At 33.8% G+C, this 27,882-nt stretch overlaps 3 protein-coding genes across 4 annotated transcripts in view; 2 read left to right on the forward strand and 1 right to left on the reverse strand.

The window, feature by feature from the left end:
- The window catches only part of LOC135834738 (uncharacterized), a 136,148-nt gene extending 127,432 nt beyond the window's left edge, over positions 1 to 8,716 (reverse strand). The window contains exon 1 of one of the 2 annotated variants that reach the window (XM_065348707.1): positions 8,623 to 8,716. The gene's annotated coding sequence lies outside the window, so the exon portion shown is untranslated. Of the gene's footprint in view, positions 1 to 336; positions 515 to 8,622 lie in introns of those variants that run through there. The other variant, XM_065348708.1, reaches the window with a different exon arrangement.
- Positions 8,232 to 10,694, forward strand: LOC135834736 (uncharacterized). Its single transcript, XM_065348704.1, has 2 exons — positions 8,232 to 8,512; positions 8,773 to 10,694. Exons 1-2 carry the CDS (start codon positions 8,492 to 8,494, stop codon positions 10,444 to 10,446), a joined length of 1,695 nt encoding a protein of 564 aa, XP_065204776.1. The 5' UTR covers positions 8,232 to 8,491; the 3' UTR covers positions 10,447 to 10,694.
- A 5,667-nt stretch (positions 10,695 to 16,361) lies between these two features.
- LOC135834739 (uncharacterized) lies at positions 16,362 to 25,225 on the forward strand. Its single transcript, XM_065348709.1, has 2 exons — positions 16,362 to 16,587; positions 22,845 to 25,225. The coding sequence occupies exons 1-2, from the start codon at positions 16,567 to 16,569 to the stop codon at positions 24,414 to 24,416; spliced, it is 1,593 nt and encodes a 530-aa protein (XP_065204781.1). The 5' UTR covers positions 16,362 to 16,566; the 3' UTR covers positions 24,417 to 25,225.
- The last annotated feature ends 2,657 nt before the right edge of the window (positions 25,226 to 27,882 follow it).

Below are 27,882 nucleotides of genomic sequence, written 5' to 3' on the forward strand. Positions count from 1 at the left end.
ACTTTACCATCGCGGATTCGGGATTCATGATGATGCAGAACGCCATCCATCATCACTTCACTTCTGGTAATCCCTTGTTAAAAATTTTCCAAAATTTTCAGTCATTTTAATAAACACTTCGTTTTTAATTTTACTTTACCTAAAATCAACCAAAAATTCTATACTCAAAATTTCATTTATGGTATCAACCATCGCATTCAATTCAATCAATTCATTTCGAAATTTACATTTATCTATTTCAGCACAACATTATTCATTATAATTTCTTTTATTCAAATCAAATGGTTCAAAATTATCAATTTCAAAGTAGCCATATTATCAAATCAAATCACTCACCGGTGTAAGTTTGGCCATCGTAATTCCTGCAAGTTCGCGAACAACACTCCACAAAAGACAAAACACAAGAAACAGGTAGGTAGGTAGGTAGGTAGGTAGGTACCTATTATCACGCAAATTCTGTCAAATAAGATCAAATTTTCGCGGAAAAAATTCGTCAATCAATACTCCAATTAACACACATATGATATTCACCGGGTACACGTGAAGGATATCTGATATCTCACAATGAACGCAACCAACGTCGTCACACATTCGTCAACTACATACTAAAACAATAATAAAATCCAGCAGCCAGCTAGCCACACATTCTGGAGATCTACGAGTATAACGATATTTCTGTCCGTTTTTAAAATACCTTCTAGATCCTTCTCTTCGAATGTCTCACCCAACGTCCTAAACCTCTGCCTAAATCTCCGTTGACAAAAAATCATAAATCATAACACACACACACCAAAACACATACAGCGATAATACCAAGAGGATATCTGGAACACAATATTATGCTATTTTTATGACCACCGAACCTGTATCCGCCGCTGCCGCAGTCGGCAACGAACACATACCATCAGCAGCAATATATGATGCAACCTATTTATCCCTGTACCTATAATGCAATATTTTGTTAGTCAGCATCAAAGAATTCATTACATGCACACATGATCGATTCGACGATTCGTGAAGAACACCATTTTAAAGAACAAAACGAAAATCAAAATATATTAAACTTCTACACTCGGCAGTTAGCTTAGCTTGTAGAATTATTCTCTCGTAAGATTCTCAACGATGAAAAATATTCCCGTAAATGAAATTAATATTATACCTCCAGTCATTCAACCAACATCACCTATAACGTAATATTTCATAACAACTACGAGTATATTTTCATTCCACCTAAATTTGTCACCAACAAAGCTGCCTTGAGAAATAAACTTCCTTCACTAGACCAACTATAACTAACAGAAACAGGTATCTTTGGTATGCACTGGAATTTAACGACCAGCGAAAGAAAAATTAAAACAAGAAGAGTAGATTCGCATCACTTCAAATGCTGACTAATACAACACGTGGCGTCTGTGTTCGACTCATTAGACCTTGTTTGTATGTTGTTTACGTTTACGACAAAAGGTGTTCAATCAATATTTTATGTACGAGAACAGAAACATGGATCATGGATAGGGTGATGTAATAGCGGACAAAGATTTTAAATCGATGGTCCACATTTATAAAATTATTTACAATTATTAATCCACTGTAATTTGCAATTAAAATTATTTTAATTTCACATGATCGGAAAATGAGTAGTTTCCTAGACAGTTTTGTGGTTGGAAAATACGTCTTTAACGCATCTATCTAAACATGTGCGGAAAACGGTTATTTTCCTCCCTAGGGAGGAAAATAACTGTTTTCCGCACATGTTTACAAATTCGAAATTAGCCATTTTTTAAAATTTCAGCATTTATTTTCCTCTCATATGAAATTAAAATAGTATACGCGACAGGATTGGACAGTAACGCGATTAACTTGTGCGATTTAAGTCACTCGGCTTCGCCTCGCTCCTTAAACTTCGCACTCGTTAATCGCATACTTTCCGCTCCTGTCACGTAATATACTATTAAATTATAAAAATGCACTTTTCTACACTCAGGTTTTTGTTGCATTCGCGACAAAAAAATCTCTCAAGATTTGAGATTGGGAGTACATTTTTTGATCCTCAACCTACTTAAAAAATTTTTTTCAACATTTGAAAATTCTTAGTATGTACTTATTTATTATAACGAGGGAAGGGAGGTATGTGTCTCAAATCGTACAAAAAAATTTTGAATTGGACAAATCTACATAGAACAAAAGAGCATGCAAAAATATATCATCAGCTAAAATTTCAGGCGCTAAAGAGCTTTTTTTTTATTTGAATTTTTGAAAACCGAATTTGGATCAGAAAATAAAAATGAGAGAAAAATCAAAATTTCACCAAATTGACCTAGAAAGGTGGAATTTGGGCTGTACCCTCTATTTTTGACCCACCAAACAGATTGAAAACAATTTCAAACCATTTTGGGCAGTGTTATGTTCTCAAATAATTCGCTAATGTTTTGAAGCTTTTTATTATGACAATTCTAATATAATCATAAAAAAATGACCTTAGTTTCTATGATATTTACTTGACACTCGCGATGTAATAATTAAAATAAAAATGTGTTGATTGATAATTGAACTTCTTGAATAAAAATTTACATAAATTGTGTAAACATTCAATTACACGAAAAATTATGGGAGTTATAAAAATTTGCGAACTAAGTAGAATAAAAATTAGTAATTCGAAATATGTAATTAAAATTGTTAAATAAAATTCGCACTAATACTGAATAAAATGAACATATATGATAAAACTTGAAAATGTTACACTTGTAAAAATTTTGGATGGAAGAGAGAGATGTAAGATACCAAATACCAACTGTACAAATATGTTACATGAGATATCACTTGACAACTGTATGGTCAAAACTCAACTGGAGAACTGTCTTCGGACAAATTCTCTTATTATCTTTGAGTGAAGACTCCCTTCACTCCTCAAGTACAGACGATAATTCTTTCCTCTTTCCCCGAATCATAAATGTAAGGAAAAATGCATCCAAAGGGTAAAGAAAGAAGAAAAGGCAGAAGAGAAAGGAAAAGGCTAAATCAAAATTATACCATAGTGTTTTATTGCCTATAAAACAGACTTGATTCAACTTGAAAGGAAAAAATGTAAACGTATAGGAATTACTCTGGAAATAGTCTTTATCGAGAGATTGACAGGATGATATATGTAGCTATTGTTAGCCATATCTATATTTTTATATTGCAATAAGAGCCATAAAGGGGATGATACAGTATACTGTGATAAAAATGCACTAAAATGCAATGTATGAGATACGTGTGTATGAAAGTATGTACTGTACTATGCAACTTAATAGGTAGTTGCTGGCAACTTAACAGTAGTTCTGAAGCCTCCGGTGACTTTTTGAAAATCAAATTTGAATCAAAAAATAAAAATGAGAAAAAAATCAAAACTTCACCAAATTGACCCAGAAAGATGAAATTTGGGATGTGCCATGTTTTTGAGCCACCAAATAGATTGGAAACAGTTTCAATCTGTTTTGAGCAGTTCTGAAGCCTCCAGTAACTTTTTGGAAATTCCAGTTACAAAATTTTATCAAAAGAAGTTAGGAAGTAGAAACTCACTCTGCGTTTCAATTTCAACATGCTGAGTCGATCGTGGGTGGTTTCAAGTTAATTTAAGAGCCTCTAATGACTTTTAGAAAATTCCAGTTTTTCAAAAAATTCCATTAGGCCTAAATCTGTTAAAATTAACTTTAACACGTATTCTCGAAGTTGGTGCTCCCTGTCTCACGTCATTTTTCAAAAATCGGTGAATTTCAATTCAAAACTACATTTTTATCCAAAAAGAAAATTTTAAATTTTAAAAATTCACTGTTTCTCCTGCGTTTTACGTAGAAAACGAAAATTTAGTTCATAACCTATTTTAGACATTTTGAGTCGATTGCTGGTGGTTTCGAGCCGTTTTGGAGCCTCCGGCGACTTTCTGGAAATTTCAGTTTTTCAAAAAACGTTATAAAATCTAAGTATCTAAATCAAATCTAGCAAGTATGCTCGCGATTGATGCTTATTCAGACTCTTTAGACTAATTACATACTATTTGGACAGATTTCAAGACGTTTTTTGGAAAACTGAAATTTCCAAAAAAAAATTGCTGGATGCTCCAAAACGACTTGAATCCACCACCATCGCCTAAGTATGTTGGGATTAAGGTGCAGAGTGAACCTTACCAACTTCATTTGGCCAAATTTTGAGAAAATTTCGAGTTTCAAAAATCTGCTGGAGGCTCCAGAACTGCTCGAAATAATTCTAAACTGTTCCCAATTGATGTTTCTGGTCGAAAATAGTGTAAATAGAATATACCTATCCTGAATTTAAGCTTTCTAAGTCAAACAGGTAAAATTTTGCCAAAAATTGAAAAACGTATACGTCTTGAAATTGACTGTATGACTTTTCGACAACGTCACAGTTCGACCTATCAAAGTAGGTTAAGATTTTGCGATAAAAACAAAAATCCCAATAAAATTTTTTTTGAGCATTTCATGAAAATTTTGAGCAGAAAAAATTGTATGAATGTATGACATTTCAACGACTTGACGGTGCGACCTGAATTTTACAACAGACCAAAAATACTTTAAAAAAATAATTCATACAATTTTTTCAGCTCAAAATTTTCATGAAATGCTCAAAAAAATGTTTCACTGAAACTTTCGTTTTTCTTGCAAAATTTTAACCCACTTTGATAGGTCGAACAGTGACGTTGTCAAAATGTCATACATTCATTTATGAATTTTTCCTCAAAATTTTCATGAAATGCTCAAAAAAAATTTTCATTGAGATTTTCGTTTTTCTCGCGAAATTTTAACCCACTTTGATAGGTCGCACGGTCACGTTGTCGAAAAGTCATACAGTCAGTTTTTTTCATGAAATGACCCGGATGTGTAACTTTGAAAATTCACTGCGGGTCACTGTGCAAGCCGTTTTTGACAATGGCAGTCTCTATCAGCGTTGGATGAATGGATGCAATCATGTTGGTGCGTATTTTTTATCACGAAAGGCCTTATTACTTCCACAAAGCCGTTTTTGTGTGAAAAAGTGCCAAAATTGGCAAAAAATTGCCTTTATACAGCTCTGGAAGGCAACTGTGCCACAGCCCACTCAAAAAAAATACATAATTATTTCTATACTCAGGAGAGTGTCCTCTACCAAATTTTTAAAAAAATTTTGTCCCCACCCAACTCCAAAAAATAAGGGTTTGGAGGCTCCAGCTCCCTATTGTGTCGACCAAAAAATCCGATGTAATATTCTGGCTAGATTTCATCAGTATTTTCATCCGCTAACTTTAATCACGTCACTAATCGATTCAATTAGAATTCATCCCCTAGCTCAATTAAAACTCTAAATCAAATATAAGTACTTACTCACACTTTCAAAATTCATTAAGCATTATAAATTTAAAATCAAATAGGTACTTACCCACATTTTTTGAGTCAATTAATAAAGAGTAAAATTTTATAGCTGTGGGCTCTTTGATTCCCACAGTCACCCCCGATTCACACGATAATTCGGTTCTCATAAATGTCAAAACATTGAGATTTTTATGGCTATGGGCTCACATTTTCACCCTCACGCCTGCGACAATTTTCAATATGAAAAACCCGAAATCTGACTATGTTAATATTTTCTCATACCAAAAGTCGACACTTGTAACAATTTGTATAAGAGCTGATGAGCTCTAAGTACTTTTTAAACCCCTTTAAAATTAACCACAAGTACATTCAAAACATTGACATGACATTTACGACTTTTTTATCACTTACTAATTATTCAGAATTGTAACCCCTTTTTCATTTGTCCCACGCATTTACCCTCCAAATTGCAACTTTATGATGTCATAAATGCCCGCATTTTAAAATCGCGCCTCCTTTTTGAAATAAATTTAAATCAAACTGTCTTACCAATTTGCCCAATTCGAAGCCCTCCCTCTCAAAACAAACCAAATTGAAGAAGTCATAGCAAAAAGGACATATGTGTGAAAGTTATATTTTGAGAAAAAACTGTTTGAAAGTTTGAGTGCTTGTGAAGTTTAGAAATGTGCATATTTGAACATGGTGACGATTTTATCTTATTTTCCCACTATCTAACTATATGAAATGCTATGCACCATCAGTCTGGAGGAAACTGTGTGTTAGCGGTAAGCGCTCAAACATTTCGAATTATATGTCCTTTTTGAAGCGAAAAATTGGCCAATTTTTTTTTCAACTAAAAATGTTTTTGAGCAAATTTTTGGATTTAAACCAGGTAAATAATGTTTGATAACACAAAATCGACCGTGAGTAACCCATATCTCTGAAAAAAGATCAATATGTTGAGTAATAAAAAAAGACAAGTTTTTGGCCAATTTTTTTTATTGATTTAAAAATATTTTTGAGCGAATTTTTGGGTTCAAACCAGGTAAATAATGGTTGACAACACAAAACTGACCATGAGTAACCCATTATCTCTGAAAAAGTAAATTTTTAATCAACTTCGAAGTTTTAAAATGGCGATATCTCACTGGTTTTTCGACTTTGTGAAGTGGGGTTGGTCTAATATGATAGAGGAAGGTCTGAAGAATAACAATATGAATTCGTCTCAAAAAGGACATAATATGTGTCATATATACCCCTTTTTGTTATGACCTCTTCAATTTCAATATAAATACAATTAAGGTGAGTTTACAAATCCTCAGTTGTTTTCAGACTACCATAATAGATACCTACTTTTCGAGTTCTGTTTAATGGTTCGTTTTGCGACTACTGAATTTTTAAGTACTTACTTATCGATTTTTCGAGTTCACAAATTTTTATTTGATTTTGTTTACTAAATTCCAAGTATCGTTTTCGGAGATTTATCTAATTTATTCGCGAATCTATTCATTGGTCAATTATTTTTACCCTCGAGTTAATAAACGTTAGATCATTCGAGAATTTCGATTTTGGTTCGCGAATCCACTTACGGCACTAGAGATTTCCTGTCTAATTTTATTAGTTCAATTTATTCAACATTGGTAAGTCTCCTTTTTGGAGTTTTATGTATTTATTTAAAATTTAGTTTAATAAGTTTTTCCTTACTTCGCCTAAACTTTAATTAAATTTTTTTATTTATGTAAATAAGAATTCAAACATTTTCCAAATTTAACTGTAAATTTAAATTTTTATTAGATATTTTTATCCAAAATTTTGTAAATTTACATCTCAAATTTATCAAATTAAATTTTCAAACTTAAACTCTCAAATTTTATTGAGTTCAAAATTGAGGAATATAACACCAAAATGTCCATTTTCCAGGAATGCTAATGAGATACTAACAAAAAGCCTACTCTTTTTTTTGTCCCTCAAACAAGCCAACTGTTTTCGGTTTCCAGAGCACTTCTTTGCGTTTGGACTGTAGACTATTCATACCTATTGACGATAATGATGATTAAATTCTCGATGTTTTATTTTGATGTAGGTATGTTTAAAAAAATCCCAGCATAAAAAGTGAATTTCGACAATTTGATCGAAATGATAGTATTTAAAAAGTGAGATAAATCGAGGTAGGTAAGTACATATTTCAACCTGATAAGCGCGATAATCTAACCTCAGTTTTTTCTGAAAGAAAAAAAATTTGACCAAGTAGGTACCTATTAGGTATAATACTGGCTTTTACTTTTTTTCAAAAGAAAAATATTTCCGTTCATTTTTACGCAAGTATACGAAATTTGACGGAGAAAAAAATAAAAAACAAACAGTTCTTCGTTCATCAGAAATCTGAAAAGGTAGGTAACTTTGCAGGTACCTATCAATCATTAAAATACTCGCATGTTTGTTCTTCGAGTGACGAGTTCCTTGATAATATTATTAATAATAAAAATAAATATTAATATACGAAATAATTTGAACTTACTTCAATCTTCAATATCCAACTTGGCTGTACTTTCCCCCAAGTAAGAAAAAAAAACTGAAATAACCGAAAATTCAAATACAAAAACCAACTACTCCATTTCCACCGAAGAACACCCTTTCACAGAAGATACGTATTTCGCTCGTATCAGCCCAGAAAATGTAATAGAGATACTACATACATTTTCAGGTCCATGTACAAACATTTCTACACCTGTTTCCCTTCATTCCCTTCGAATTAATGAGAACGAATTCTAGGAAGTATAGATAATATCGATTTATCGTAAAACCATCATACATAGTGAGATCGAAGAATGTGGACGCTCTCCTCAAACCCCCGTCTCGTCTTATTATCGTAAATTAAATCGAAATTGCTTCCGAAAACCTCCAAGTCAATAAAATTTAGCATTCCTTTTTGGCAACATACGAGTGAAAAAAATTACACAGGTCAAGTTTTTTCACCTCTTTTGTTTTTAAATTTGATAAAATTCCATTTTTTTTCCTAAAATGTTGGCCTCTAAAGGAGAACTCGATGCTCTGATAACCTAACGGTAAATCATGCCATTCAACTGAGTACATTTCTTTCGTTTGAAATGTACTAAATGAGTATTCTGTGATAAATTTACCCCATAATGACCACGTTCCACGAAACCGTAAGTAGCCCATAAAATATTAGCCGCTAATTCGCATCATGCAATAGAAACAATAAACATCGCATACTTAGATTTTATGAAAAATAATTTATAGGTAAAAAATCCCTTACCTGTTCTGCATTCCATCGTTTTATCATCATGACCGAATTTATCTTCTTCGCCCGAATGCTTTGGATATTTGATAAGACCTGCGAACAAAATCAATGCTCAATATGAAAATTGGACACTTTCTGAATACATTTTTATTTTTATGATTTCAGGTGTGCATATGTACAATTTATATATTAGTCAATCACGTCACAAATCAGTATGCTTTTCACTTGGGGCAAGCACAAGTTCGACGAAAAGCTCCTCAAAATAACGACGTGCATTTAGAAGCCAACGCTCTGAACGATCTTGTACTGCAAAAAATAGATTACTTGCAACAGGTATCTCATCAGAAGGCACAGCATTCGATACATCAACAAGACAATCATGTTCAGAAACCCCAGCACGTCAATTACAAAGAACCTTTACAATTTCATCACGACTCAGTCCATCTTTTAGCCAAATCGCAATTTAAAATTGACCCTAGAGATAACGTTATTTCTAATCTGCACCCTCAGAATGAGCCCAATATCCAGGAGATCCACGATCATCCTCTATCTAACAGAAAAGTCGCCGGAATACGTATGCAAAGGGTTGGTATCACCGGCAGCAGACAAACCTTTAAGCATTTTCGATACAGTCGTATACGTCGTTATTACACCCTTTCCACGGCCAGTATGACCACTTGGAAAAAATTAAATTACACGACTAGACTCATGTACACGACACCAACCACTCGATCGTCTCCTGTCCGATTCACATACCCGGAGAACTTTGGGGCTTCCAGGCGTGAAACGGTACTCCATACAAGGATGACCGAGAGCGATGAAATCGGCAGAGATCGATTCATGTCCGGATCTATCGAATACAGAGACGATTCTTTCGATAAACCACCCACCGCTATGGTCGCCTACGACTCGGCTCAGGCCTCTACCAGAACCACAGCAGCCCTTCCCCCTACAGACACGACCCCAGCCCCGACCCAATCGACTAAGAAAATCTCCAGCGAATTGATTTCCTTGGAGAGCTCCTCCGAAGAGAAACCTTCATCGTCCGAAGACAAAGAAGAAGTACCTAGTTCTGCAGAAAGCGAAGACTACGGTAACGAGAAAATATACGGAGAATACGGATATCATAGGAAATACAACAATACGCCGATTCCGATCACCATTCTAACATACGCCAATTTAGGCGAAGTACCGGACTTCACCATCGAGAATTTAACCAGTAAAGAAATAGCCTACTGGGAAGCGAACGCTTCGTTCATCATGGACAAATACTTCCCCTCATCTGAACTCGAAGTGGTTAGTAATTACAGCGAAGAAAACCTCGTACGATCATTTTTCTACCACGAAAACATCGAGCCTCGATATTTAAGCTTTTACAAATGGTACTACAAAGTTCTCACTGATCCGGAACGTTTACGAGTGGTTTACAACAGAACGGTGCTGGAAGAGCCAGATTACAAGAATTTAAGTCAATATACTCCGTTTGCCATACCCGACGATCTGCAAAGGTATTACATGTTCATTAATCAAATGGAAACCGAAATCGAACGAGAGAAACTCCAAGAAGAACGTAATCTCAATACGCAAAGAGAAGCTGAGCAGAATCTCGATAGGATATTGGGCGATGGTATGGGCGGTGGAGGAGGTCGAACCGAGGGACCTGATTTTAGATTAGCTCGAAAGGCGAAGAAAAAAGGCGACCTGGATGTTTCGCAGATTTTAGAAATGGTCGAACATCCGCCTGAAGATTCATTGATGGAGAACGACAATGAAAGTTTTGAAGGTTTTATCGACGCTAGTAGGTATAAAAGAGATGTTTCCAAATTTGAACCTGATTAGAGACGGAATGACCAGCAGGAAAATCTGACTGTATATAGATGTGTTTTGAATAAGCGAACAAAAATGGTCGTATCTTTTCTCGATTGTTTTGTTATTACCTCGCCATTTCTTGGACTATCTCGATGACCTTTTTACCTCAGTATTGTGTCTCTTATAGAGGCACTAAGGTAAATGATACCCGCGTGTAGTTTTTAAATTATGTATACCAATTTTTGTAATCTGTATTAAATTTCAATTTGTGTTGATTATTTCACGAGTAATTATTATTCTAGGATAGAAAAGACAAGAAGATATTAAGCTAAACGTAAATTGAAAAAATTTCACCTGTACTTTCTACCTTGCATTCATCATTCCTTTTCCTACAAAACAAGGTACTTACAAAAATTTGGAATTTTCAGAAAATGGAAAATGGAAAAAGCTTAGATTTTCTGTAATGAAAAATATTTTGTCAGAAACAAAACAAAAAAATGACTAAAAAATTGGATTTTTGGACCCTGGGGAGGGACAGAAGTTGGAATTCAATGGTCCAACTGCTTGAAAGACACATACTATGGCATATACAACAGGTAAATGCCATGTTTTAACCTCCTTGCTCAATTGAAGGGAGGAAATCTGCAGGTAAAAATGTCCAGAAAATATCAAGGTTTTTTCACCTCAAATAGAGTGGGGATGCGATAGGATGTGGGATGCTGAATTTGAATATGTATGATTCAATTGAAGGACTTATCTATGATATTCTTCTTGATTATTTTCAATCATTCTGGGCCTGATGGTGTCTAAAAGAATTTTTCAAACAAAAATCACCAATAAAATTCTTCACTACCATTCAAAAAACATTTTCATACAATTTTCAAACCCTTCCCCATCTAAGTTTTTTTTAAGGGGGAGAGGTTATTTGGAGTAGGTACAGAATCTTTTTTGATTTCAAGTAAGTATATTATATTTATTCATTTTTTTATTTTGTAAGTTTCAATTCATTTCTTTCACTTTTTCCAAATTTTCTCCAATTTTCCATCAGGGTAGCTAAAAATTACTACTTTATTACTCTTTCACAACCATCTTTCAAAATCACCACATTTTTACCACTTTCACTAGGTATACCTGGCTGCTACTCGTATCTGAAGGCATGCTTGGGCCTCTATTGGGTATATCCCTTAAAAAGACCCATCTGTGATATTTTCTACTTGGACTGCACAAATTGCCTTGAAGGCAGAGGCGTAGCCAGGGGGGTTGGGGGGTCACGACCCCCTCTTGAGCTCAGGGTCACCGTTAAAGTTTGATGATTAAAATTGCTCCGCTGCACATGCATTCAAAAACTCTCATTTTTTAGACCCCTTGAGGGTCTATTACTCAATTTGGGTTTAAAATTGATTGAAATGAAAATTCCAGAACCGAAAAAATTTTTCCAATCCCAAAACCAATCCCGAAACTGAGATAAAAATTTAGAAGAACAATACTAAAACAAATCCAATCCCGAAATGACAAAATTTTGATCACAAAACCGAAACCCAATCCCAAAATTGTTTCGAATCCACAGCTCTGGTAAAAATATAACTTTATTTAATTCAGAAAATTTTCAGTCTAGAAAGAGACTCATATGCTGACTTTTTTGAAACTTAATAGCACATGTTTTGAAATATTTTGCCTTCGCTTTGCTCAAGCTAAGTACAGTTTTTCTATTTCTAAATTTCTGCACCTATTCAAGATAGAGGTACCTAGTTACTCTTAAAAATGTCAAATGGAATTTCGAAATTGACTTCTTGTAAAAATAAAAATTGTAATTTACTGGGTAATGAAGCGTGCAGAAAATTCCTTTTCATGCACTGCATCATCCCAAGTACCAGAAAAAAAAAATGAAAAAACCCCTGGGAAAAGACCTAGCTAATGAAAGCACACCCTTGTCTGGCGATTTACCGCCTCGCCAAAGGTTATTCGGACTGATAAATAAAAATGAATAAAAGAAAGTAAAAACCTGGACCTATTTCAAATTATTATGTTGATCCCAAATGGACCAATATCCGCATTGGCGCAATATTGATCATGAAACGAATGTATCTCTAAGATTTACCATAAAGAATCATACATAAGAAAATTCAACTGGAGTAATAATTAAAATCGGGGTCTTTCACCATTAAATAATTATAAACAGGTGACGAAAATAGGTATACCAAGAGAATTTACATAGGGATGAAAAATGGCATCCCAAACCCATCGAACATTGAAGAAAGTAACAAGCACACTGCTTTGAGACTTTTTATTGAGAAACAAAAATGAAAACAAAGATGAAGAAAATAGTGCAACTTAAAACTAAATAAAAAAAAATCATTAGCATACCCTGGTCAGAGAAATCGAACCAAAATAGGTGGTAGCGAGCCTAAGTATATCAACGGGATGAAATAAATATCATCTATTCTCGAGGAATAAAAACGGAAATAAGAAGATTAATGGAAGTGAGAACTTTTCATTAATAATTGAAAGCTTCGCATTTAATTATGGTGTTTAATAGTTGAATAATTCGAATGTTTAGTTTCGAGTTTCAAGTTTCGAGTTTTATGTTTCATACACTAAGTTTCACACTTTTCAAACCGAATGAGTAGGCCGAGGTGCTCGGACCTACTGAAGATTGGCTCGAAGTTTTCAGTTGTTGAAAGCTTGTGTTTGTCTATTATGATAATGATTTGACAGGTGCAATGAGATGATTGGTTCATGCGAATATTATAGGCGGGAGGTGAATTAATGAAGTTTTGTAAGAGGAAATATTTACCCAGTAAATAACGTGAGGAACGAGGGAAAAATCTCCCACTACAGTAACTACATGGATTAGGTATAATTAATTTTCGAAAACTTCAGCCCTCCCTTCAGTCACTCAGGACTGTTGATTTTTCTTTTTCAATATCAAACTTTCTGAAAATACTCAAAAAATGTGCATGTAAATCCAAAAATAAACTCCTCAAATAAAAAAAAACATAAGTTTTTAAAATTTCTTGAGCTTTTGCCCTCACTTTGTTTGGGCTTTTTTGCTTTTCTATTTCAGACTTGAAATTTCTAAAAAAAATCATTTAAATCCTGAAATTTTGAAGCCATAAACGATCAAGCTCCTCTTATCAAAAAAACATTGTCCTTTCACATAGTAAAATGAAAATTTTCAAAAGCTTTTGCCCTCGCTACGCTCAGGCTAATTTTTTTCTCTTCCTGGATTAATAAGATGGACCTTCCTCACAAAACCAAACCCCACTCCAGATATGCTCTGAAAGTGACGCAAAAGATCTCATAAAGAACATCAATATTGCTGAAAACAATTATCTCAGTATTCTCAGTACCTACTACGCACATCATCAATAAACATTACAATGTTCAGTTTCAACAATTGGCTTCTCATTTGTTGATACTACATAATCAACCTTCGATGGAACGTAAAGCTAGTCTTCACCAATTAATCTCAGTCTTCCAGCAGAACATCACAGCATTCCAAACTTCCAAAGTATCATACAAGAAAATGAACTTGACCCAGTTTCTCAAGTTAAAATTTCACTATTCCTTACAAAAATGTTGAAAGAAGTAAGAACCGACTAGGAGAGAGAGCTGTCTTTAAAAAACAAATTCAAAGATTTCTACAAAAGTTCTAATACAGTAAAAGCTCGTTATAACACTTTCAATTATAATGCTAATTTTGTTATAACGTTGATTTCTTCTGGTCGCTAGATAGCCTTGTTCACTCAAAAACTTTCACTTATAGCGCGCTTTGGCTTATAATGCTCTTTTTTTCCATTCCTTGTAAAGTGTTATAACAAGCTTTCGCTGTATTATTATTGTCACCCGAAGGTTGAGTAATGGCAAAGAAGTTGCAATAAGGTCATTTTCTGGGCCCAGATGGTTGTAATAAATGTCCCAAATACAAATACGTGGTTAGTTGACCAATAGGTATGTAAAATGACAATTTTTTGGGCTCCAGAGGTCCCCAAAGTTGTGAATAAAAAAATAATTTTAGGAACCGCTGACTAGTGAGTATTTTCAAAATTTTTTTTTGTCGTAAAATATCTGTTTGAACTCAATTAACGTTAGGCGTGGTAATTTTTCTACTTTCGACGCTTGGGAGCAGAAATTGGGGGGGGGTGATTTTTGGAAAATTTTGGAACCACCATTTTGAAATTTGAACTTATCTACCCCTTTGAACCCCGTTAAAACCTTTTTACAGTTTATTAGTATCAGGAAGACCTCCACCCCACTAAATTTTAAAGCTCAATAAAATTTTCCTCTGGTACTCCAAAATCCAATTTTCCAATTTTTTGTAATTTTGATATTTTGGGAACCCTGGGAAAACTAGAAACCTGCGATTAGCGCTAAACGTAACGTTTTCAAGAGTATATTCGATTATCTAGATGAAAAAAGTTCAATTAAGCTCCCTGTATATTCGTAATTTTGAACCCTTTTTTAGAGCCCCCCACTTTGGGACACCCCTAAAAAAGGCGTTTGTGCATATTTTTTCAAATAAATTGAAGAATTTACATTTGAAACACACTAGCAAGTGCTCGATAATTTTTCATTTGATTTTTTCTGTAACTTTCAAAATTGAGCTATTTTGGGTCAAATTCTGAAATTTACTCTTCTCTCGAGGGAAGAACTTTGACCCGCAAAAAATATTCAGACCGGACCAAGAAAGATTATTTCAAGTGGTCGATTTTTTAAGCGAATTCAGAAACTACTTTCGATGAAAAAAAAAATATGGGAAGGATTCGAATTGTTCTAGAGTCTTCTGAGGGCATCCTAATTTTTAAATTTGCTAGTTTTGGAAAAATTGTTTTAAAAAAAAGAGCCAAAGTCGAATTGAATTCCTATAAAATCGAATCATAATCTTTTCGATCGATTTAAACTTGAACATCATTTTTAAAATCATGGTCCAAACGAGGGTCAATTCAAGGTCATAAGAAATAAATTTCATTTGAAGCATCTTTATGGTATTTTGTTCAGAAGTGCCTAAATCCAAAAAGTTATTAGCTCTAGAATTTGAGTAGAATGGCTCAAAATCATCCTCAATCGATTAAGACCACCAAAATATAAAAATATAACCCAAATTTCAATGTTGTTGCACTGCTTCAATCTCATCAAATTTTAATATTTTTACAAAAAATAAAGGGCTTTGAAGTGGAATTAAAAAAAAATTGCCAAAAATCTGCAGACCGACAAATCTTTATTGTTTTATTTTATTAATTATTATAGATAGAGCGACAAAATTACAATTCTATTTTTCAAGCATAATTTCAAAATCAATGTTTTGAAACAATTTTATTCAAAGAATGTTCAGATTTTTCATTTTTGATTCAGTAAAAAACTAAAATGAAACCAAGACGAAGTATAAGACTCAAAAGACCTGACATCTTTGAAACATTATTATCAAAAAAATTCATATTTACAGGTTACCAACTTTACCAGAATAGAATAATAGGGATTGTAGTTTCATTTTGGGGGGGGGGGGGACGGAACATTTTTTTTTCAAAAATCATTTGAGAAAAAAATTTAAATACCGACTATGAGAAAAATTTATAGTAAAAACTTTCAAACTTCTTCATTTCCACATCATTTTACAAGTGATAATTTATCCATTCAACATTCTCACCTCATACTTCATTCTCAAACCATAAAACTTTCACAATCTCCAAATTTCGATTATAATTACCTATTCAAAATTAACTTTTTTTTCAAAAGCTTTCTCCTTACACGTTTCACTTTCACCTTCTAACTATCAAACGTTCACGATCTCGAAATCTCGACTTTTATTTCCTACTGTAGATTATTTTATTCGAAGAATGTTCGGCTGATGAAAACTTTTCAAAGCCTAGAAAATCAATAACCCCTTATACGTAGAAATTTTTTTAATAAAGACGCCTTATCATATCATACCAACAACTAGATTATCTAATCCGATATCACAATTTTTTATGCAGACCTGGTTCTATGAAATTTCAACATTCTTGAATCGTTCATCCACCAGCCAAGTAAAATTTTCTTCACTTAAATTACAAATGGCTGTTTTACGAAAGAAATCTAATATTTGAACAACCATGTTAATATTTTAAACTTTTTTAAAAGTCATTTTGTGTTTTGTTAATCGAATAATTCAATATGAAGCTGCTGACCAAATTTGTAAGTATGATTTTATTCTTCACTTAGTTTTAGTTTTCGTATACCTATATCTATTTATAACAATGAATCAGAAGCAAAGAAATTCGAATCGTGAAAAATTATACGATAGTTAAATTTTGGCTCCCATTTGAGGTATTGGAAATTTTTCAATGATATTTTTTGAAAACGGCCCATTTTGGATAAACTTGACCTTCTACGTATTGGACGAACACAATGAATAATTTTAGAATCGTTCCAATCCCCGCACCCCTCACTTGTTCAATTAGAAGTGATTAGTAGAAAATCTATAACTTGACAGAAGTTAATCCTATACTGTTTAATTGGAATATCTGAGACAGATTTAAACTAGATAGATGAATTTTATGAAATAGATTCGACGAGGACTCTTGTGACCATAATATTGAATCAGCCATGATTATAATTTATCGAATTGATCGAGTTGTTTTACTCGGGTTCATTCAATGCCATAGCAAAAAGGAATCAAACATATTAGTTACTCGTACTTATCGTTTTTTGAAATTCAAAAGATGATAAAAAATTGAAGGGTAATTAAAGGTGGAAAGAGAAGATACATGCGCTCAATAGATTAGCTAGCTATGTATTATCTAGCCTCGTTCCTATACTTTTTAAAAATATTATGGATTGATGGAAAGAGGGGGAAAATATGTGAGCTTCGCCACATATTATGCTTAATTCTAATCAAATAAATTGAAGTATAATCCTCTATACTGAATACTGATACATTGATGACTGATGAGTGACGACGTAGGTACATAAAATATGGAAATACAATGGGACGATGATCAGCCATAATACCTATCTAAATAATCGTTATTTCAAATCGCTAACTGCTCCAAGATGGGTTCATCTTGTAAATGAATGCATAATTGCACATGTAAAATAAGCCATCTATAAGTATGATTCGTTCATTAGCAAGCATAAGATTGATATCAAATAAAAATCGAATATTTCATAGATTCAAAAATGTTGTAACCAATTTAAATCGTTCATGAATCATCTATACGAATGAATTGAATTTATCTAATTAGAACAGTTCATAATTAAAATAGAATATAATCTGATCTAAAACGTTCATTTTATATATGGTCCATAGGCCGCCTAATTATGGTAGGTAGGCATTCCCCCCCCCCAACATTTTATTCCTCCCAATAGCTGTACAAAGTGTACGGTGAGCGGATGGAAATACAGGGTGTTCCAGAATAACCTTTCACATTTTGGTAACCACTGATCTGTGTTCAAGTGGAGCTAGGGGAATGGTAAAGGCGGTTCTAGGTAGCCAAAGCATGCCGAATTATGTTTCAATAGTTATTTTTTGCCCTGGAGAAGTAGATGGCTGTACAGTGTGCTTTTACTGTGAAGGCCTTTTTTAAAAATAAAGGTTCCTGTAACTCTTTACTCCTTATTCATCAGTAACGAAGCTCATTTTTATCTAAATGGTGAAGTGAATAATTGGAATGTGCGCTTCTAGTGTACAAAGAATCAGTTGATAATACTTGAGAAACATCTAAACCTCCGCCAAGTTGACTGTTTGGTTGGGCGTGGCTAAATTCGGTATAGTGGGACCATGTGTGTTTAATGAAACAGTAACAGTGAGGGGTAAGGCAAAATGTTAAACGAGTTTCTTGTTCCGAACTAAAAGACAGACGCGACGTAATAGAGTTACTTACTTCCTTCCAACATGTTGGAACTACCAGGGATGTACACATATGTTTAGCGCGTGAGCACTTCAGTCATCAAATAATTTTGTTATGGTCGACGTGTTGAACCAGAAATTTAATGGCCACCTTGATCCCCTGACTTTTCAGCCTGCGATTTTTTTTATGGAGTTATTCCAAGTCAAAAGTGTATCGAGATAAATCTAGGACTCTGAAACAGCTTCTAGGTTCATGAGTCGCAACTGATTGGAAGAGAAGTGTTCAATAATTTGAAAAAATGTTCGGTTGAATGTGTCAAAAATGAAGGAAAATATCTCGATGGAAAAATTTTTAAAACTTCATTTTTAATGAAAACTCAAATATACGGTCTAAAAACGGCATATTTCTACTTCATTTTGGTTGTAAAAGAATTTTTGTAAACATTTTTCTCTCAGAGTAATAAAAAAAACAAATGTGAAAGGTTATTCTGGAACACCCTGTAATTTCAGATTTTGATACAAAGAAAAAGTGATAGGAATATTAAGTGAAGATGCAGTGTTGCCACTCTAAAATTGAAGGACAGAAAATAAGAAAAAAAAATCAAAGTCCAAATCCATTTTTGACCTGGGTTCTCCTTGGATGACTTTTTGCTTATACATACATTTAAAAGAGAAGTTGTAATTTGCGGGGATTTCTCCATGAGTAGGTACTGATTTCGTTGACTTTTCTGATTGATTTCAAAACTAGAAAATTAATGCCAAATTAGTATCACATACTAATGTTCAGCACATGAAAGTTTGGGAGTTGAAGTAGGGGGTTACATGCTCCAAAATTCAAAACAGAAAATTTGATTCATCATCATCATCATCATCATCATCATCACCATCAACGTCATAGTCGCAAGCGACTATAGTGTGCCCACAATAACGACCGCCACTCCTCTCTGTCTTCAGCTAGTGTGGCCGCACAATTGCAACTGAGCCAACTATTTTCCAGACTGTATCAGTCCACCTTGTTGGACATCTTCCTCTCCCTCGTGTTCCAGGGACCTTGCCAAAGAGAATTCCCTTTTTCAGTGTTTTCTGGTCCTCTTCTGGCTATGTGTCTAAAATAAAATAACTCATTATCCTGGTTTCACATAATTTATTTAGCCTGGTTGGTTCTTGCAGTTTTCCACAATTGATGCATTTGCTTGGTGCGCAGTGTATGGTGTCTTCAACATCCTGCGCCATACCCACATTTCAAAGGCATCAATTCTTCTTTGATCATCTTGCTTCAATGTCCAGGTTTCCACTCCATATAAGAAACCTAGAAAAACTAGCATCCTGATTAGTCTCTTCCTTGTTTTTATGGAGATTTTCAGGTTAGTAGGGACTTTTCTCAACTGAGACATTGCTGCTTTTCCAAGAGCTATTCTTCTTCTAATTTCCTTGGCTGATCCTCCATCAGCATGCATAAGTGAACCCAAATAAATAAAATGAGTTCACTTTTTCAAATTCATTCAGAACTTCGGATTCTGGCAAGTATCCAGCTCTATCAACAGCCATGACCTTGGTTTTCCCCACATTTATGAGGAGTCCCATGTCCTCACTGACCATCCTGACCCACCTGATCAGTTCAGCCAGTTCCTCTTCATTTGAGGCTATTAAGGTGGTATCATCAGCGTAACAGAGATTGGCAATTCTTCTTCCTCCTATCTTGATGCCACCTTCCCAGTTCTCCAAGGCTTTTCACATGATGTACTTGCCATAGATGTTGAACAGCAGAGGCAAGCGTATGCAGCCCTATCTTATTCCCTGTTCTGTCTGAAATGGGTTTGACTCTTCTCCACCTACTTTCACCATCATCTCGTTCTTGTCATACAGCGATTTGATCAGCTCAATTAGGTGCTCTGGAACCCCCATCTCTCGTAGTAGCTCATTTATAGCTTTGGCCAATTGACGCAGTCAGAGGCCTTAGCATAGTCAATGAAGCATAGTACAGCAGGGATGTCAAATTCACAGAATTTTCCTATTATTTGTCTGAATTCAAAATCTGCTCTCTTGTACCACCTCCAGGCATAAAACCTGCCAGTTCAGGTGTAATCTGCCTATGCAAGTATGCCTTGATCCTGTTGTTGATTATTCAGAGCATCACTTTACTTGCATGTGAAATCAGGGGTATTGTGCGATAGTTGGCGCAATTTTTTGTATCACTTTTCTTGTGTACTGGAATTAACGCTGATTTGCACCAATCCTCTGGCCATTCTCTTTTGCGCCATATCCCACATAGCACTAACGAGATCATCAGTGGGCTTGACAAAAGTATTGACATGATTTTACATGATTGTTGATTGAAAAAAGTTGGAACATTATCCACAAAGGGGTTAATCTAACTATGTTTAAAATAATTAATTAAAAATTGACACTATTTTCAAAAACTATGATGGAAATGCTGATGGTCGTCATTGCTGTCTACATTTGTATCTACAGTCATGTGCAAGATTTCAATATATTGTAGATACCTTTGTATACACCCATGATTGATATCAAAATTCAGGTTGTCTTGTCGATTCGAAGTTGATGTCGACTATAAGATCAACAAAAACATCTACAAAATTTTGATCTTGTATACTCGTAGTTACTTTTGTCAATCTACTAATTGTCATCAACTTTGGCATCGGCAAGACAACCTGAATTTTGATATTGATTATAGAGTCTACAAAAGTATCTACAAAATGTCGTCATTGATTAGATACCTACTTCTGTAGATCTTGTAATCGACATCAACCATCTGGTTAATATTGATGAGGAAGTTGATGTCGATTACAAGATGTATAAAATATTTTTAGAAATTTCGAAGTGTTGCCAACTCATTTGTCATTGCCCAAGTTGACAATACAATAAGAAAAATTTTCCAAGTCCAGAATAAGATGGACTGAATATTCTTCTAAGGCCTCTCCACTCATCAGTGGCAATGGTCTAGTGGTTAGAGAACATGACAGAAATGAGTGGCAACCTAGGTTCAATCCCTTCCCAGGTCAACTTTTTTTCTTTCAAAAAATTTTTTCAGGGTGAAATATTCTTGAGAATAATTTAACTTGAATCAAAAAAAGAGTTTTGGGCACATTTCGCACATTTTCAATGAAAATGTGCTTCTTTTAGACTCAAAAAAATGACACTAATGTCGAGACCTTGTTGAGACAAAAAATGAAGGGCGATGACAGTTGATTTTGATATCAACTTCTCACTTGTCAATTATCGACATTGATGTCAACAAATGTCGTGTCGACAAGTGACAGAATCAGAGATCTCGTCTTTTCCATCGACTTTGGCATCGCTTGTGCTACGTGGGATGTTGTTGCATATCTTCCAGATCACCTTTTCTGCTTTCCTACCCATGGACTGTAGTATCTCAGCCTCAATACAGTCACATCCAGGCGCTTTGCGTTTTCTCAACACCTTGATGGCATCTCTTACTTCGTCAAGTAAGATCTCCAGCTCTTCTACACTGCCCACTTCAATTTCTGGTACATCATTGTTGTATTAATTCAAGAATATTTTTGATGTTTTGCCCAATTTTAACAATCTTACTCCATCCCAAGATCATCATACCCCAAACATGATAAGATCGAAGTATTCACTTCAATTTTTGTAATCAAAAAAATTCTCAAATTGGAAAAATTTTGATGATTTAAAAAAAGTTAAAGCATGTACCTACGCCCCTTTCTCCCTTTCTAAATTTATGCGTCTCCTAATGTGATCAAAATCTGAATGAATAAGATCAAAATTTATGCAGGAACAAATTTTTCAGAGGCCCTGGGCACGAGTTAGAATCAATTTTTTCAGCTGAAATTCTTAGAATCTTATATTTCAGTAGAAATAAAACGATTCATCTAATGGTAACAAAGAAATTATAATACCTTCAAAATAAAAGCCATCCCTTAATAAAGTTCATTTGTATATTCAACAATCCTGCATAATTAAATAATGTTATTTGTATTTATGGATACGTCCTTAGAAAAATAATAAAAAATGATTATTTATCAAAAGTAAACGAATATTTTGACGAGAAGGAGGGAAGACGACTACATGGAAATACATCAAAACCTATTTCCTCCATTTTATCTTTTACAAATACCTACCTACGTATTTTCTACTCCCCTCCCCCATTAAAAAGTGGCCCCAACATACAAGAATTTTTTTATCTCAGTGTTTATAAGTTCAATTTATGAATTTTTACAACAAATTCGATTCATTTGATAATCGTTCGAACGCCTGAACTATAGAATGTATAAAGAAGATTTACAAAAACAAATGACGGATAAATAAAATCCATTCGCACGCTGCTGCATTATTGAACACAGCTAGGACGAAATGTGCACAGATACCCAAAAATGCTCCAATATCCAATATTCACATACCGTCATTCATACTGGAACGGCCATAAAAGAGCAATGGAATCAGCTCAGAGCCACCTATTAAAGGCAATTCGAGCCCTGTACTCATCGATCATTCAATTAACTCTTTTATGTACAACACGATGAAACACAGATGATCTACAATATTCAATCATCTCCACAATACAGTATCGTATTTGTACATCTGAAACGTTATGTTTCAGGTCATCTATTGCGTCGTTTATTGTTTAACTATAAATATCACTCATCAATCCAACTCGGACGACATTTTCGGCTCCGGAGATAGAAACATCCTCGTACGAACGAAGAGAGCCGCTCTGCGTGATCTCAATGCATCGCAATCTCCTGCAGTAAGCGATGATACAACTCATCGCAAAAGACGCACCAAAACCACACCTTTGGATTTCATCAAACATAAAGAAGAGCTGAAAAGCATCGTCGACTTTCTCCTACCAAACCATACGACTCCATCATGGGAACAACTCCGGCCATCGATGAGTTCCTTACAAGATTTCCCGCCCGATTCCCAACAGATAGAGATATCCAAAAAACAGTTCAAAAAACTCTACGTCAGAATGTTCTTCGATAAATACCGATTCCATCCGAAATACGACCAATTCTACGACTGGTTTTACGACGTACTCAGACAACCTCACAGAATGGAACGTCGCTGGAGAGCGTTCCAAAACTTCACCGGCACCTTCGACTACGATAACTTACTCAGCAGTACACCCATCTCGATTCCGACAGCTTACCATCATTTCTACGCTGCCATCAACGAAATCGAACGCATTTACAAAATTCGTCCCGAAGATCCTCCCAGCATAGACGAAGAACTATTCGACTCCGGGTACACTCCATCCCCTTCACCCAACACCAATTACAGAAAAGAGCTGAGGAAATACGAACGTATGTTCAAAACAGCTCGCACACAATCGTGGGAAGATTCCGAAGAGCTGAATCAAGCATACTGGAATCATTTCATCCCCGAAGGATGCCCGGAAAAATACAAACCCTTCCATAGATGGCTGGCCAGCATTTACATGCGCATGTGTCGAGATAAAAAGAAAAATAACGCTTACGTTAACCTCGAACACATCAACGTCTTCAAAACCCAAGACTACCAGACTGAATTCAACAACACACCTTTCCCCATACCCGACGAACATAGAGAATTATGGCCCATATTCAAGAACTTCGATTTAGCCTACGAAGGAGTCACTCAACGTTACAACGATACCCACTATACCGTAATCACCACCGAATCTACACCCAAAATCACCAAAAGCACGCCCAAACCTCCGTGGAAAAAATGCTGGAGAGCTAATCCGAGAAATTCCACCTACGTTACCATCCCACCCCATCTTACTCATCTGATAAACGCATCAACTTGGAAATTATTCTCCGCACGTAAAAGTGGCAGAAATTACACGTTGATCACGATGCCTTGGGATGATAAAGTCAACGCTTTTCTAAGGGTTTTCTTAACTAATAAAATGAAGTGGATGCCCAAAACAACCGCTATGCAATTTGATCCTCAATATAAAAAATACCTCGATTGGGAGAAAGATGCTCTGTACGATATCGGAGACAATGTGGCCAAAATTGATTTCTCGGCTGATAAAATGACCTCGTATTCTACACGAGATCCGGATAAGTTACCATTCCCTGTACCCGTTAAACGTAGAGAATTCTTTGAAAGGATAAGCCATTATCTCGAACAAATTAAAAAACACACCACGTATCGATGGCATATTACAGCTGGACAACGTTAATAGTCAAAGTATTCGTATTTGTATTTTCACTCGACATTCTACAAATATCATTCTATTATTTTTATATTGTAATTTTTTGTTGAATAATATAATATTTCTATGTGGAAAGAGTCTGGGAAGAAATCATTTTTTAAACTTAGTATTTTCACAACTGCGATAATTTCACTTACCAATTGCAATCATATCATTTTTCAGAAAAAGTAGGTACAGAAAGTGTGAAAAATAAATTTTAAAAATTCATATTGAAAAAACTGCGAAGGCATAAACATAAATTAAAAGCCCATCCAAGCAAAATGCTTTGATTGAAAATTCAATTTGATTAGGTACCAAAATTTGAGAAAAAACTAAGAAAACAACAAATCTTTAGCGAAAAGTGGCAAGAATTGGTCAAATAATCACAATCGTCAAATTATTAGGAGTTTTTGTAGGATCCAGAGCATAGATTGAGCACATAAAGCATCAATTTTCAAAAATCAGATATAATTTGAAGATTTATTAGATTTTTTTTTAGATATTGTTTTTATGTTGGTTACAAAACTTTTTGTTAATTTTATTCTTCAATTTGCTAATAAAAATTGTACACGGAGTTGTCCAACGAGTACAGGATAAGTGCAGGACTTTTAGTAAGACATCCTTTCTTTCTTTCAAATATTTCCATGCTTTTTCAAAGTCAAAATAAAATTTTTCAAGTTTCAGAGAAAATTAAATTTTCAATTCAAAATTTCAAAAAAAAGGAGAGAATAATTTTGAAAAGTTGAGAAAATATGGTAACAGAACATACAAGCAAAAAAAAAAAAAACAAAACAAAATATAAAGAAATTTCAGGACTTCGAAAAATATTTCAAAGTACCTACATATTAAGTATAAAATTACTGCAGTAACAAAAAATGAATAAATTAATAAAAGCATGAAAAATGTATGCCATAAAAAATAACCCTTTCCAAAGAAGAAAAAAAAAGTCAAATTTCCTATCAAAAATTAACTATTATCACTAGAAAAATATTTCAAAAATGCAACGGTAAAAAGCTGCTAAAAATAACATCAACCTTCAATATCTCCAAAAAGTTCAATGAATAAATTTCAAAAGTGTGTGAAAAATTCACCCGGAAAATCAACTGTCGTAAATTGAAAAAATAAGTAGGTAACAAATTTTTCATCAAAACAAATCTGTAAATTTCCAAAACGTTATTTCAACATGCAGACGAAAACTAAAGTGATCAAGTTGGAAAAATTTATAATGAAAATCTCCTCGCAATTTTTTTAGTTAATATTCCTCAATTTCTCAAATCCTCACAAGAGAAAAAATGTAGTTATGCCTTAAAACATAATAATTATAATTTCATTCTATTTTTCATGAATTTCAACAGCTCACAAAAAATTTCCACAACTTTCACGACAAAATTGAAAAAAAGGGGGTAAGATGCCCCAAGGGTTTTCGATTTTGAAATCTGAAGTTGAAATTTTTCAAGTCTCATAACTAGAGCTTGGATTTTAATGCTTTGCATATTTTTTTATGGACTAGGAAAAGTGCATATTTGATAAGATTTCCACGAATCATGAAATTTCCTGACGAATGAGACCAATATCATTTTGCATATTTCGCAAATTTCAGACCAAATTGCATAACTTTTTATTATATTTTAGGGGAAAACCTGCAGCATATTTCTGCATATTTGAACATTTTCTGGTAATTTTTTGTGCATATTTACGAAAATTTTGCAAAAATAGGTATTTATAAGACTTTTTTTGTTCAAAAAATCATAACATTGCTAAAATGTAAGTACCAGGTACCTACCTAATCAAAATTTTGTTTTTTGGTGGAAAATCTCAGAATGCATTTAATAATTGCTTGGAATTCCTTTAGTTGAATAGTTGCTAATTTTTGAATTTGAATTTCCTATTTTTTTCTTGTCGATTTTATGAATTTTATGATAAATTTATTATCTATGAAATGATTTTTTTTGCCAATTTTTTTACAAAAAATAAGTTGTTTTGAATCAAAAAATCCCTTTTCCGGGGAACGTCACTCAAACTGAAATTTTTGCATATTTATTGCACATTTTGGGTGATTTTCGCATTTTTTTCGCATATTTTGAGTGAGAAAATTGCATAAAGTATTCCATTCTGCATAAAAATCTCAGATCCACTCATAACATTACATAACATCTACTGATTTATTCATTCATTCGACAACACCCCTGAAATTTTGTAAAACTGACAACATTTTCTATAGCTGACTGAAACTTGAGCCCGAATGTAGAATAAAAGCTCAGATTGGTATCAAAATTTTCTTTTGAAAATTCAGTTTCATACTTTTCAAACAATGCGAAAGCATCAACATTTTTTACATAGAAAAAAATCACTCAGAAAACCAACCTACTGAACTTTTATGCTAAATACGTTGGTAGGCAATTATAAACTTTTGAACTTTGATTAAAATTTTAAAACAAAATTTCAACAAATTTTCAAAAATTTGGTACTTTGCATATTCAAGGTGTCTCACAAAATATTGAAGTGAAAAATCAGGACTTCGAGCAGAGCATTTTTCAAAAAAAATAATCATGTTTTTTGGAGGAGAGGGGAGGGAGCGGTTTGACGATAAAAATTTCGCGAGTCAGTTTTCAATTCGTGTTTCTATTCTTTTAGTCTTTCGTTTTTCCAATGTTTTCGGATATTTCTATTTTTTTAGTGGGGGGGGGGGTGGTTGTTACCAATACCTTTACCATTACAGTTTTTCGTTTTTAAAAATTTTAAACTTTGTCATGCTCAAAAATACTAATGCTTTTATTCTCATGCAATTAAAACAATTCAAAATGATTAAAAGTGAGAAATGTTAATTTTAAAAACAATTAAATAGACAATTATATGCGTAAAAAATAATAATCAGAACTTACAATACTGAAGAAATCATCGATACTATGGTAGAATTAATTTATAATAAATGTAGTTGAAACTGATTTTAAAAAATGAAATGACAGAATGAACATGAATTTGACACTAGAAATCTTGATAAAGAAAAATCCAAACTGATATTGATACAACGACAATGAAAACAGAACGAACAAAGTATGTTCAAGTTTAAAAATTTAAAAATTCGAATTGAAATTGTAGGTATGCTTTGTAAACGAGCAAAAGTCAAGAGATACGAATACTTCGCGAGCACTATGAGAACACTGACTGGCTACCTTTTAGTATGAAAAGGAAGTGGTCAATTTCTGATGGATTTCAAAAGTATTTATAATAAAAAGGGTAGAAAACGAAAAAAAAAAAAAAAAAAAACGTGGTGCCAGCTAGTCGAAGGGTGATTTCATCTTAAAAGTAGGTATACCTATCAAAAATGTTAAAAATAGAAAACCTCTTAAAACACTTGAAAATACACGTATTTCGCATTTAGTGACCGGCTGACTCATATACTATCAAAAACAATATTATATAAGTTATGAAATGAACTTGAAATGTCGCAAAA

This window comes from Planococcus citri, chromosome 2 (genome assembly GCF_950023065.1).
Source record: "Planococcus citri chromosome 2, ihPlaCitr1.1, whole genome shotgun sequence".
NCBI lineage: Eukaryota > Metazoa > Arthropoda > Insecta > Hemiptera > Pseudococcidae > Planococcus > Planococcus citri.